General features: G+C 38.9%; 1 protein-coding gene across 2 annotated transcripts in view; it reads right to left on the minus strand.

Annotated features, from left to right (window-relative positions):
* ULK4 (unc-51 like kinase 4) overlaps window positions 1–15156 on the minus strand; it is a 628848-nt gene that overhangs the window by 568908 nt on the left and 44784 nt on the right. For both annotated transcript variants that reach the window (XM_032312841.1, XM_032312747.1), the window contains exon 17: window positions 11295–11373. In XM_032312841.1, coding sequence (XP_032168732.1) covers window positions 11295–11373 — 79 coding nt within the window. The remainder of the gene's footprint in view (window positions 1–11294; window positions 11374–15156) is intronic.

Raw genomic sequence — 15156 nt, forward strand, 5'->3', positions numbered from 1 at the left:
GACATGGATGGAACTACGGTATTATGCCAAGCAATATGAGTCAATCAGAGAAACACAATTATCATATCTCACTGATGTGTGGAATTTAAGAAATAACACAGAGGACTGTAGGGGAAGAGGAAAAAATGAAACAAGGTAAAACCAGAGGGAGACAAACCATAAGAGATTCTTAATCTTAGGAAACGAACTGTGGGTGCTAGAGGGGAGAGGGGTGGGGGAACAGGGTAAGTGGGTGATAAACATTGCGGAGCACAGGTGTTGTAATGAGCACTGGGTGTTCTATAAGACTGATGAATCACAGAGCTGTATGTCTGAAACAAAAACATATGTTAATTTAAAAAAATAGTGTGTCCTCTTTGGCTTTTATGTACTTTTGCTCTTATATTCTGTCCAGATTTGTTATTGTTATAGGCAAAATGGTTAGCCCACTATAGCTTCTTGACCATTACCAGAACCAGAACTTTACCCCATGTCTGATTTTTAATTTTTCAGTTTGGAAGAAGTATAAATTTATACCACAAACATGAGGAAACTTAAAAAACTGGATATAAGGGCACCTGGGTGGCTCAGTCAGTTATGCATCCAACTCTTATTCAGCTCAGATCTCAGGGTCCTGTGATCGAGCCCCACATCAGGCTCTGCACTGAGTGTGGAGCTCACTTCAGATGCTCTCGCTCACCAACTGAAAACAAAGTGCTGAACTGTGTGATTAAAATGCTGTAACTTGAAGTTAAAAACAAACACACACACATGCAAGGATCCCTCTGAAAGAAGGATATTTGATTCTGTAGAAGGAAGGGGTTCTGTGGGTTGAGAACTGAGGAGGAGGGAGGGTCATTGCTGTGTGAGGTGTGTTCCACGTGCACCTGTAACTCATTCTAGTAACTCATTTTTTAAATCCTAACCAAAAAAAGAAAGAAAGAAAAAAAAAATATTTTCTCCCTCTTCCTTTGCCCCCCCCATGCAGTGACAAGTTTATATGGAAGATACTTTTTCCCTTTTCAGAGTTAAAGATTAAAAAAAAAAAATTGATAAACTTCCTTCCTATCTCCCTATGTAGACAGGTGAGTTGCTCTTTTTTATTTTATTTTTTTTTTAATTTCTCCAGTTCCAAATGCCCCTTTTACTAGGAGAAGTAGCCTTTCAATGGTCTTCTTTCCAACTAACTGCTTCAGGGAAACCTCAAGCTTCATCTTCTATTCTTAAATTGTATCAAATCTCAAAACTCTAATAGCAAGAACCACCAGCCCACTTGCCCTGAACAGCCTTAATGTCTTACCATTTCAGATTTTAGTTCTCCCTATTTCTTTTTTTTTTTTAAGATTTTATTTATTTATTTGACAGAGATCACAAGTAAGCAGAGAGGCAGGCAGAGAGTGAGGGGGGAAGCAGGCTCACTACTGAGCAGGGAGCCCGATGTGGGGCTCGATCCCAGGACCCTGGGATCATGACCTGAGCTGACGGCAGAGGCTTTAATCCACTGAGCCACCCAGGCGCCCTTAGTTCTCCCTATTTCTGACTTCTGACAATTTCCCTTATTTCCTTCGACATTCAGCTAAGTATTTTAAAGTCTCTTCATTTTATCCTGCATTTCTAATTTTTTTTTTTTGCTACTGAAGTATTTTCAGATTATGATGAAGAAAAAATCAGAATAAATGTAACATGGAGAAACAGTTTCATATATGTACATAAAACACACCTAAAAATACAGCCAGAAAGTACAAGTATCATCGATTCTTCAAGAAAGTTGTAAGTTCAGTGCCTGGAAGGCTCAGTGGGTTAAGCATCTGCCTTCGCTTCAGCTCATCTTCTCAGGGTCCTGGGATCCAGCCCCGCATCTGGCTCCCTGCTCAGCAGGAAGTCTCTTATTCATTCTCTCTCTCTCCCTGTGTGTGTGTGTGTGTGTCTGTGTGTGTGTGTCTCTGTCTGTCTGTCTCTCTCTCTCTCCCGCGGTCTCTCTCTCTCTCCCCTTGTCTCTCTCTCTCTCTCCTTGTCTCTCTCTCTCCCCTTGTCTCTTTCTCTCCCCTTGTCTCTCTCTCTCTCTCCCTGTCTCCCTCTCCCCCACCTCTCCCCTTCTGTCTGTCTGTCTCTCTCTCTCTCCCTCCCTCTCTCTCAAATAAATAAATCTTTAAAAAAAAAAAAAAAAAAGACTGTGGCACATAAGGACCACGGCAGAATACCGCGTGGGCAGCCATGCTAGCAATGAGGCGCTGCAGTACTCACGCCCACCCCACCCCCCTACCCTGGGGTGGGCAGAAGTGGTGCAATTATGTAGCTGAACACTCTGTACCAGGACCTCCACAATATACAGGAGCTCTGTCTCTAAATGCAGTTCAACACATCCTATGTCTAGAGTTCCCAAAGTACGCAATGTTCCAAGAAATCTGTAAGTTAAATAATGCTTCCAATCACCACATATCCACTGCTTAACATAAAATTTAATTCTAAACCCAATTCAGTAGGAGCCTGAATAACACAATGTCCATTTTCTTCAGTCAAGAACTCTTAGGAGTTCTCACTCTTGCACAACTAAATCACAAAATGTGTTTATCCTATCAAAAAAAAAGGACATAAAAAGCAAAATAAAGCTTGAAAATTAATTTCAAAAAACAATAACAATGTTGCATAGCATAATGAACTTAGTGATTCTGTTGAGAATGAAAAGAGAAAAAAATAATAGCAATCAATGACAGCTAGTACATCAAGAGGTCATAAACCAAAACTGCCCATTTCGATTTAGAAAAAGGTAAAAACAAAATTGATAATCCATACAAATGTCCTTATTGTATATTTAACATGACAGTTAAAGTGACACTGCCAAGAAGAAACATACCTCAACAATGCAGATATCTGGCATCACCTCTTTTAACAAGGGATCAAGTAAGTAAAACTAACAGGGGAAATTTGATACTATAGGCTTCCCGCTATGATGAAACATGAAACACCAACATCACCTATAAATTCTTACCTGAAAACAAAGTTTAATCTGAATCTAATCAGATTAAGCCTCTTGACCTAAATTACAGTTTATAGGAACTTTAGGGACTAGAAAACCAAGAGGAAAAAAAAAAAAAAACAGACAAATCCAAAATGTGGAACATTCTAAAAGGCAAGTGGCTTGGGGAGTGTCTGGAGGCTAAGTCGGTTAAAGAACTGCCTTTGGCTCAGGTTGTGATCCCAAGATCCTCAGAACAAGTCCCATGTCTGGGCTTCCTGCTCAGTGGAGAGCCTGCTTCTCCCTCTCCCCCTGCTTAGGCGTTCGCTCGCTCTCTAACATATAAATAAAATACAAAAAAAAAAAAAAAAGTGACTTGCATTCTTTAAGAAACTGATGTTCTAAAAGAAAAATGGGGACAAATCTATAAGAAACATTAGCACAAAAAAAGCCAACAGATTATTAAAATGTAATATATCACAAGCCAAGTGGAGTTTCTTCTAAAAACACAAGGATGATTTAATTTTAGGAATGCCAACTATACCTGTTAATAGAGATACAGAGAAAAACTTTGCCATCACCTTTATAGATGTCCTATAACGAAATTCAACACTCATTCATGTTCAAAATAAAGGAGAACTTGGTAGATCTTGAATAAGATCTTATAGCAAAACCAAGTATTTATGAGAATACAGAATACCGAAAATTCCTTCATTGGTATAAGGATTTTCGTTTTCCATAACTTTAGAAAATCATTTAGATTATCCTCTAAAGTTGAACATATCCAAACACTTTGTCTAGGAATTCTAAATCCTAGGTTGACCCAAAAGAAAGCTGACTTAAGTATATCAAAATGTACATCCAAGAATTACTTACAACAGTCAAATATGAAAAAATACCCAATGTCCATCGCCAGTGGTGTGATATATCCATTTAATGAAAATGAACTACAGGTACCTAAAACAACAAGGGTTCCCCAAACATAACATGGAACAAAATAAGCCAAAGAATACAGGTCATATGGCATGCCTTAAATACGATTCAAAACAGGCACAATGATCATATTATTACATATTACAGTAGTAGTCACCTGTAGAGCAAAGGGAGAGATGAGTAATCACAAGAAGGTATAAGGGGTATTCTGTTGCGCTGGTAATGTTCTATTTCTTGACCCAGTTGGACTTTGGGTTTTTACTTTGTGACAAGTCATTGAGCAGGATATGTATGTTTTGCACACATTTCTGTATATTTGTACCTCTTCAATTAAATAAAAAACATTATTACTTATAAATCAAGAAGCAAGCACAAAGTAATCCCTACTTCCCTAATCCCTAAATATGTAACAAAAATTGAATATATAATTATATATCATTATCAGTCACAGAAATGTAAAGAATTATTCAATCCAAAACTCAGCCCATCTTGAATGGCTGTGGTTTAAATGTGGGTCAGAACAAAAACATTCCTTTGAATTTGGCTTAGCAGTCTGTGTATTGTATTGTTAATAAATGATTGGTTTCCTTTCAATGGTCCCCTGAATAGTTATCTATCTAGTAAGTGGAACTTATTTATCTTATATAATGGGATTATGGAGACATTCCATTTACCTACAGAGTTTTCATTGATCTAGAACAGCTTCTGTAATTTCCTTGACAATGTGATTAAAGGTATCACTGTCCTTATCTAATTTAAAATCTGTCCTGATATAGAGAAGTGCAGTCTCCTCCATCTGAGTCAAACTTAGAGGGTTTAATTAAAAAGTAAGTCTGGAACATGCTCCAAATCTGGTCTCATTAAGTTTCTTTATGCACAGGGTCAGTTTATCCAGCAATGAGGTTTCTGGTGGTTGTGGTCCCATTTTGTAAATTTTCATTGAACCAGCGTTGAAATGCATTGCATTTAGATAATGTAGGCTCTAGTCTTTTAATTTCAAACATTTCCGTATGGTGTTTTAGTGCCATCTTTTAAAAACAAATCCTCATTTGTTTTAGCCAAAGCTGGAATGTTGGAAATTTTATCCCATCCTCTTGATGTCATTTTGCATGGTCCTTAATCACCCGCATTTCCTGTGAACTGTAGTTTTTGATGCATAGCCTTGATTAGACTCAAGTTCAGTTTTTCAGTCCTTAGCTACTGTTCTCCTTATAGTCATAAGGAGTACATAAGACAATCTATGCAGCAAAACATCAAGAATATTTCTTTAAAATTATTACACATAAGAATCATTATCATTACGGGGGGGGGGGGGGGGGGGCGGGTGAGTGTATTATCCAGGAAGATAGGCTTAAGAAGCTGGCTATCTCTTTCAGTACAAAAAAATAGAGAATGGAATAAATGCTTCTAAATACATCTAGGAGAATATAACCAGCTCTTTTCTGTGGCCACTGGTGATAGAATTAGATGAAAGAGACTTAAATTATACCACCAGGACAGCAAAATAGCTTTCCATCATCTCTTCTCTCCATAACAAATTATACTGCCATATTTCCCTACCGTTCTTTTAATCATTTATTAAACCTTTCAACATTGACTCAGGGCCTAAAATACTCGTTGCTCTGCTGGCCAGGCACTGTGGGATACAAAGATAAATTATAAAATGAGGTTCTATGCCTTTAAAGTGTCTATAAAATCTTCAGTCACAATGGGAAAAGGGTCCACCAGCAGTAAACCTAAGGCCGAAATCAGGATATATCTCACACTTGAGATTTTATTCATGATTTACTGAGAAATATCTATGAACACCCACAATTATGAGTATTACAGAAACTTGGGTCTCCAGAGTTCTGAAGCTAAGATTCACCAATGCACTCCATGTGGTTCTCAAATCCCCTGAAAGGACTATTTTTCTGGATAGGCTGCCAAGGTTTTCATTAATCTCAAATGGCAATAATCGGTAATGGAATAAAATCACGGGCCATGCAGTAAAAAATCCAAAAACCAGGGAAAAGATGTAACACTGGGCTGTGTACCTATTAAGCCAGCTGCTTCAAGTTGAAGATACCATCCACTTGTCAAACTTTGTTTCCAGTGTTTGAGTGCCCTCTAGTGGCTGCTTTATATGTTACAACAGTCCATAGCAGGAATTAAGAATGAAAAAGTGTGAGAAATAACAGAATAGATGGCATCATCAGGAGCACCTGGCACAATTTCAGGTTACTCTGGCAACTTCTCACTATCCAAAGGAACTTAGTTTACAATATGCATAATTCAGAAGTTTCCCAAATAACTCATGACACATTACTGCATTTTTAAAGTAAGTATAATTTCTCCCAAGTTTCATTTCAAATTAATAAAACATCAGCAAACACCCAGAAAAGAACAGTACATGAATGAAGGACACCAGAACCTCAGGAATTAACACCCATCCCTCTCCGAGAGTCAACGCAGGCAGCATTGAGGATGCAATGTTTAATAAGGAACAGCAACAAGAGTAGGCTAGTATCTTGAGAACACGAGGTACCCAGTCGATAAAGGGAGGGAAGCACGGGCTAAGGAACAACCTGGGTGCACAGAGACAAAGATGCTTCCAGAACTGCCCCCACCAAACACCCTCAGTGACAACAGCAATCACCAGGGGGACAGACTACCAGCATGGAGCCAGGAGTGAGTCGAGTACATCACTCCGGGTGACTTACAGGTCCCCAGTTAGTGCAGGGGCTTTCTGCTCAGACCCACAGGAATTCCTACAACAGCACAACGTACTGTCTGCAGTCACCGCCACAGGAAGCCCCAAGCACAAGGACACCACAGGGGTGCAGACCACCTCTCAGTTCCAGTCTTGGCCTCCAGCCTGTCTTCCCAGATTCTGCCACAAGGCACCCCTCACCGCCACACCTTCCATGACATCTACCTACATCCGCCTCTCCTTCATGACATCCGGCATCAAGAGGCAAGAATCTTCTAAACAAGAATCTTCACAGCCCCTGGATATTCCTGAATCTATACATCAATCTTTCCCCAGGGAATGTCCTACTGATGTCTAGGACACTGTCCATGATGAGGAGATTCGTTCAGACTTGCTGCTCAAAGCTGGGGTTCATTATTCACAATGCTAATTAGTATCCCACCGTGTGAAGGTGCCACACTTTGTCCGTTCTATTGTTGATAGATATAGGGGTTATTTCATGCTTGGGGCTTATAGTTACAAATAATGCTGGTAATATACATTCTTGAGCATGTCGCTTGGTTACAAGACAAGGGGTGCTGGCTTATGGAGTAAAGATGTCCTCCATTTTCGAGAGAGCCTGTGCCCAGTCACATTCCCACCAGCAGCATATAAGCATTCCTTCTGTTCAGTACTTTCACTAACATTTAGGCTTTTTCATCTTTGCCAACCTGGCAACTCCCTTGGTATGTCATTTTGGTTTTGATTTGCATTTCTCTGATGCCTCAATACTCTTCATAGTGAATTTTAGAATTTATATTGGCTAGACCTGGTTATTAAAGTCTGCCTTCAAATATCACAGCAATCAGCCAATCTGTCAACACTTTGAGATGTAACCAGAAAGCATATATCCAGAATAAAGTCTTTTTTTTTTTTTTTTTTTTTTAACCACATCTACCACTACAAACCTAGTTGAAGTCACCATCACCCCTCACCTGAACTACTACATACCACTGGCTCTTAGTGTTCTGATTCTACCTTAACCCTGTCCTTGTAACACAGTGATCCTCTTAGAACATAAGCCCTATCAAGGCTCTCTCCCCTGCTCAAATTCCTCTAATGGCTTCCCATCTCATTTGGAATAAAGTCCCAGTTCTGACCAGGGCTTACAACAAAGCTTGGGATGACCAAGTCCCTAGCTATCTCAGTAACTTCATCTTCTATGTCCTTCTCCTGAATCTCCCTCTTGCTCAGTTCCAGCTACATCACCTCTGCATTGTTCCTCGAAATATGCCAACCACTTTTCCATCACCAATCTTGTGCACCTGCTGTTCACCCTTTCCCCAGCTGAGGGAAATGTCCCCCCACTACACCGACCCCTTCAGGTCTCTGTTTGGATGTTCCTCTCCATCTTGGGTTTAGATGACCAACCCATCTAAAATGGTGCCACCACCACCTCATCCTTCCCAAACACCCCTAGTCTACTTTTATCTTTTTCATCGCATTTATCGCTGCCCAATGCTACATACCTGCTCATTCTCACTCTTTCCTCACACTAGAACATGGACTCCATCAGAACAGGGATTTTTAGCTCTCTTGCTCAACACTGCACCTTAGTACCTAGAGAGTACCTTGTATATACACAGCCACTGACAAATATTTGTCAAACAAGGAACAAGAGAGTATCAATACAATAAAACCGTATCTATGAATTTCTTCTAGAATAAGATAAGAACCTGCCTCAAGTAATGGTCTTCCTGCATGTAATAAATTGCCATGCCCGTAAGAGATACTCAAAAAATGTTCAATTAGGGGCGCCTGGGTGGCTCAGTGGGTTAAGCCGCTGCCTTCGGCTCAGGTCATGATCTCAGGGTCCTGGGATCGAGTCCCGCATCGGGCTCTCTGCTCAGCGGGGAGCCTGCTTCTCTCTCTCTCTCTCTCTCTCTCTCTCTCGCGCGCTATCTGCCTCTCCATCTACTTGTGATTCCTCTCTGTCAAATAAATAAATAAAACCTTTAAAAAAAAAATGTTCAATTAATAAAAGAACAGCAATTTGTCTCGCCCTTTCCTATTCCCTTCTCTCCCTTCCAGATCTTCTAAAACAAAGTAGAATTTACTTCCATGCTACCATTAATATTTTCAGAGCATATTTATTCTTTAAGAATTCATTCTTTCTAGGTTACATGTCACATTAACAGCTATCATTTGGATTTAAATATTAATGATTCATTGTTTATATTTGCTTCTTTACCTGAAAATTTGATTATAGGGAGCCAGTCAAGTAGCTTGCTCAAGTTCAAGTTTTTAGAAATGTTGGTGAAATTAAGACTGAGTCTCTGAATTTCTGAAAAAGTCTTCCTTTTGTCCTCACAAGCAGGCAACAGGGCAGCTGCACAGAGAAATTTAAGGTCACACAATCCCTGAAGTTTTGTTCTATTTCTATTGTTTTCCATATCTTCAGCTTGTAGGGTTACAAGTAAGTTATATGCAAGTCTAATTTGCTTTTGTTTATAACCTGAGTTTTGGTTTTCTTTTTCTCTTGGTAATTGCAAATTTCACCAGTATAGGTCTAAATGTGTACATTTTTTCAATATCTTGCCTGACATTTGATGAAACCTTTTATCTAAAGATTGAGTCTTTCTTCAGCTCAGAGTGAAATTTTCTTCTATTATTTCTTTCATGAATGTTTGCTTTGATCTAGCCTTGAAATCCCATTATGTTTTTCTTAGACAAGTACAGTCCAACAGAAATACAATTCAAACCACAAAGGTAATTTTAATATTTCCAGGAGCCACATCAAAAAATAAAAAGGAAGGAAATTAATTGTAATAATGTAATAATTATTACAAATTAATTGTAATAATGTATATATTTGGATACAAATATATCCAAAATATTATCATTTGAAAATGTAATCTATAAAAAATTTATAGGTGAGATGCTTCCCCCCCACACCCACATACTGAGTCTTCAAAATCTGGTATGTGAACTCTACTTGAAGCTCATCTCAATTCAGACTATCTGCTTTTCAAAAGCTCAAACGTCATTTTGGGCTAGTGTCTGTCATACCGGACAGCAGAACAGATTTTGTAGTTAATAATTTTTAACTCTTCTCTTTTCATTCTGAATCCTAAAAGAATTCATGCAGATGATTTTCAAATCCACTAACTCAGCTTCCTAAAGTATTCACCCCACTCATTTTGGCACCTATTGAACATTTTAATTCAACGATCCTATTTTACATCTTCAGGGTCTCACTCTTCATGGCACACTGCTCCTGAGTACTGACTGCCTGTTCTGATTATTTAGGAATGCCCTCTAGAATGTCAGGACTTGTCGTACAATTTTAACTTCTCTTTCATCTCCTAGAGTACCACTCTGTTTCACTGGAAACCCTTCCTCTGAGTCGTCAGAAGAAGCCCCCCAACTTTTGAGCTAAAAGCCTCTCTGCTTAGTGATAGTGCCCTATCTGCTTGGTCTTAGAAAAGTCAAGCTTATACATCTCTGATAGCCAAGTTGGGTACCATCAGGGATTGCTAAGGTCAGAATTCATTTTTTTTGGTCCCATAAAAACAAGAAAAAGGTTAGTCTTAGTGACACAGGGATCTCACAGTTTGCAGTTTGCAGAAAGTAGGGATGGAATTAAGAGCAAAGGAAATGCAGGGACCTTAAATTAACTGTCTGTGCATGGCCACTCAGACCAGAGATAACTGGGATGCCATCCCAGCAACTGGCTGGGAAAGCAAAGTTACAGAACATTTTTCATCACTACAGAAAGTTCTACTGAACAATACTTGGCTAAACAAGTCCTCCTCAAGCCCCAACTACCACACCATCAGGTCCTGGTTCTACAAAAACCCCATCTCTTCTTCCCACTTCCTTCTCCCCACATTCTCCTTCCTTCAGAAGTTCTTGCCCTTGCCTTTACAAGCCTTGGTTCTTTTTGCCTATTTCGACTCTTGACATTCCCCTAGTCCAAGGGGTAAAGGATACTCAGAAAGGCAGTACAATTGTAGCATTCACTTGATGGGACTTAGATTTACTAAACACTTCCCAATAGCAGTATTTTCAAAATATTTCAAAATCTCTTTCAAGCATGCATGGCCATTAAATACTTGGATTGTTGTCCGAAATAACTGACAACTGGTGAGGAAAAAAACATGAAACTCAGGGTTGAAAGGATTTTAATTGGAATTATGAGCTGTGCTTCAACTAAGAAATAAGTATAATAAAATGTTGAGTGCACTACAAGAAAACTAGGAATGAGGGTGCCTGGGTGGCTCAGTGGGTTAAGCCGCTGCCTTCGGCTCAGGTCATGATCTCAGGGTCCTGGGATTGAGTCCCGCATCGGGCTCTCTGCTCAGAAGGGAGCCTGCTTCCTTCTTCTCTCTGCCTGCCTCTCTGCCTACTTGTAATCTCTCTCTGTCAAATAAATAAATAAAATCTTTAAAAAAAAAAAAAAAAGAAAGAAAGAAAACTAGGAATGAAATAAGGGTTATCCAAAAATTCCTGAAATAATGATGAATAGAGCCCACAAGCCTTTTAGCTGCACCGTTACCACCTTTAATAACAGAATAGGTTGTAAATGTGCAGCTGTATTTATGCCTAAGGGTCTACTGAGGTTATTTTATAATTGCCACAATTCCACAAAGAAAACTTAAGTGAAGGTCAATGAAAGCTGCATGTTCTAAATTACAAAGTCAAGAACAACCTTTTTTTGTCATTTGTAACATTCCAGTAATAAAAGAGAATTACCTCAGTAACCGGTGTATTTTCCTGGAGCTCAGTTGTGTGCGAGGCCAGTAAACCAATCGCCCGAGCAACCTTGGCCCGTCTGTTAATGGAGAAAAATAAACTCTGAAGAAGAGAGTTAGAGACCCAAGTAACTAGCCCTAGTTAGTTACATTACACGATTCTAAGCAGTAACGTAAGATCAAAATGAGGCGTGCTAGGATGAGCATTCACTCCCCCACATATATGGCCCTCGTGTACACGAAGGGACAAGAGCAGCAATGCCCTCTGCAGGGGATTGAGTCTAATAGCGACTCAAGTTGAACAAGTTGGGCTTTTGAGGTAGAATGCCAGATAAACTTTATGAAGGACCTTAACCAGAGGAGAAAAAATGTAATGAACCCTTTTACTTCTGGGTACAGCAGTATTTGGCTAAAGGTTAGGTCCCACTTATTAGCAGACCAAGGGTTTTATTCATAAGTGATAAAAAATAACAGAACAGTTAAATAAATATTTATATATCCACTTTCATAGAAATTTTTTACAATCTTTGATCTTACAAATATTGTTCCAAAAACTACTAGTTTTAGTGAGGTTTTTCTGTATCATTATTCGACAGAAAATAAGGTCAATAAATTATTACATACCATTTTCAGATGATTTGCAAAAGTTCAGTCAGAAGATTTTTTTAATTGGAGAAAATAGTTGGACATGTGAGTTGATGAGAACTATATATATTTTTTTTTAAGCACTGTATTCATATTGATGCTTGCATGCTGTCTGGGCTAATCAGTGTGTATATCAGCCAGAAAGTCTCTTAGCTTTTCGGGTTCTTTTTTTTTTTTTTTAAACTCTTCGGGTTCTTAACTACACAGGACCCATGGAGGGAAACAAATCAGACTCCAAGAAGGACCACAGGAAAAGTATTCATGTTATCAGAACTCTAACACACAGACATCATTCTTACAGATTTCAAATCTCACAACATTTACAATTAAATAAGTCCTAGGCATTTGTATGACGAGCATCCTGCCTCTAAATAAAAAACATTACACTGTTACTTAAATTTTAATTCCAGTGTACTTCAAGCAGTGTTACAGAAGTTTCAGGTGTACAATATAGTGATTGGGCCAGTCTGCTCCTTCACCCCCGTCACCGGTTTCACCCATACCCCCCAACCCACCTCCTCTCTGGTAACCATCAGTTTGTTCTCTATAGTTAACAGTCTGGTTTCTGGTTTGTTTTGTTTTGTTTTTCCCCTTTAATTCCATATATGAGTGAAATCATATGGTTTTTGTCTTTCTCTAGCTGACTTATTTTGCTTACATCATACTCTCCAGCTCCATCCATATTGTCGTAAATGGCAAGATTCCATTCTTTATGGTTGAATGATATCGCATTATATCTTCTTTATCCATTCACCTATCGATATACACTTGGGCTGCTTCTACAGTTTGACTGCTGTAAATAATGCTACAAAATACATAAGGGTGCATGTATCCCTTTGAGTTAGTGTTTTTGTATTCTTTGGTAAATACTCAGTAGTAATTACTGGATCATATGGTAGTTCTATTTTTAATTTTTTGAGGAACCTCCACACTATTTTCCACAGTGGCTACACCAGTTTGTGTTCCCACCAACAGTGTAAGAGGGTTCCTTTTTCTCCACATCCTCATCGGCACTTGTCTCTTGTTGATTTTAGCCATTCTGACAAGTGTGAGGGGATAGGTCACTAGTTTTGATTTGCATTTCCCTGATCGTCAGTGATGCTGAACATCTCTTCATGTGTCTGCTGTCACGCCAAGGTCTTCTTTGGAGAAATGTCTAGGTCTTCTGCCCATTTTTTTATTAGATTATTTGTTTTCTATGTCTTGAGTTATATAAGTTTTATCAATAGATCATTTGCAAATACCTTCTCCCATTCCATAAGATGCCTTTTAGTTTTGTTTCCTTCGCTGTGCAGAAGCTTTTATTTTGATGTAATCCCAAGAGTTTATTTTTCCTTTTATTTCCCTTGCCTCAGGAGACATCTAGAAAAATGTTGCTATGGCTATGTCAGAGTCATCACTGCCTATGCTCACTTCTAGGATTTTGAGGGTTTCAGGTCCCACATGTAAGCCCTTATTCCATTTTGAGGTTACTTTTGTATTTGGTGTAAGAAAGTAGTCCAGTTTCATTGTTTTCCATGTGTCTTTCCAGTTTTCCCCAACACCATGTGTTGAAAAGATGGTCTTAACAAGATTATTCTTTAAAAGTGATCATTTTGGGGCACCTGGGTGGCTCAGTTGGTTAAAGCCTCTGCCTTCAACTCAGGTCATGATCCCAGGGTCGTGGGATCGAGCCCCACATCGGGCTCTTTGCTCAGCAAGGATCCTGCTTCGTCCTCTCTCTCTGCCTGCCTCTCTGCCTACTTGTGACCTCTGTTTGTCAAATAAATAAAGTCAACGAAGGCAAGGCCTTGGTACTGCTCACTAATGCCAACATCAAGAGAGTCCCTTGCATCAAGTAGGCCCTGAATAAACAGAACATCGACATCAAATATAAGGTAACTAAACACCTTAGTAGGAAAGGAGTGACTATATCACTGCATGAGGTCAAAGAAAGTAGAACAGGGTTTTCAATATAAACCTCAAAAAAAGAATTTTAGGCTAACATCACTAAATGAGAAAAAATAAAAAATAAATAAAAGTGAGCATTTTGAAAAAGATTTGGTAGGACATTGGACCAAAAGTTACAAGAAAAAGCACCTCATCACTGCTCTGCCACTGACCCATTTTGTGACCACAGCCAAGTGAATTATGCTTCAATTTCCACATGCATGCAATTTCAAGGGATAGATGGATTAACTACAAAAAAATTTTTTTTATAATGATAAAACACTATCAAAAACTGACTACTGGGGCGCCTGGGTGGCTCAGTGGGTTAAGCCTCTGCCTTCGGCTCAGGTCATGATCTCAGGGTCCTGGGATCGAGCCCCGCATCGGGCTCTCTGCTCAGCAGGGAGCCTGCTTCCCCCCGCACCGCCTCCCTATCTGCCTACTTGTGATCTCTCTCTCTGTCAAATAAATAAATATTAAAAAATCTAAAAAAAAAAAAAAAAAAAAAAAAACCTGACTACTGAACTAGAGGATGCAAGGCAAAAACTTATCTTGGTTCTAGGACAAATCCAAATGTACTTCCAAACACTAACTTGTTTTTTTCTATGTACAAAAGTAAATACTGTCTACAATACTTACTCAACTAAAAGAAAAATGTATTACAACATTAATTTCAAGATTAATTTCTCCAATCTCAGCAGATACAATCCCTATCAGAACAAGAGATGACACACTATCTTAACATTCTTAGTTTTAAATTATGAAATATTTAATAAAAACCTTTCTCAGTTTATACCAAATACTTACATACAACTACATCCTATATATGATGCCCTCAAAAAAGACTTCTTCTAATAAACAGCTTTCCTCTTAAATGTCACCACTTTGGATGTCCCTAGTGTCCTGTTACACTGTATCTCAGAAGTGTCCCCATATTCATGACATTATGCAAAACTGCACTGGCCAATAACCTTCATGCAGTGACAGATAGGTTCTATATCTACACTATTCAAAAGAGTATCCATTGGTCACATGTGACTATTTAACACTTAAAATAGAGCTGGTACAAGTTAAGAATGTTTTGTGGAATTACTTTGAAATTTAAATTTTAATAACCACATACAGCTAGAGGCTACGTTAGACGGAGTAGATCTAAAAGTACTTCCTTCTTCATGTGTTTACTTGTTTATTATCTGTTCCCCCACCAGCCTAGAAAGCCAACGAAGGCAAGGCCTTGGTACTGCTCACTAATGCCAACATCAAGAGAGTCCCTTGCATCAAGTAGGCCC

The sequence above is a fragment of the Mustela erminea genome, chromosome 1, assembly GCF_009829155.1.
Source record: "Mustela erminea isolate mMusErm1 chromosome 1, mMusErm1.Pri, whole genome shotgun sequence".
NCBI lineage: Eukaryota > Metazoa > Chordata > Mammalia > Carnivora > Mustelidae > Mustela > Mustela erminea.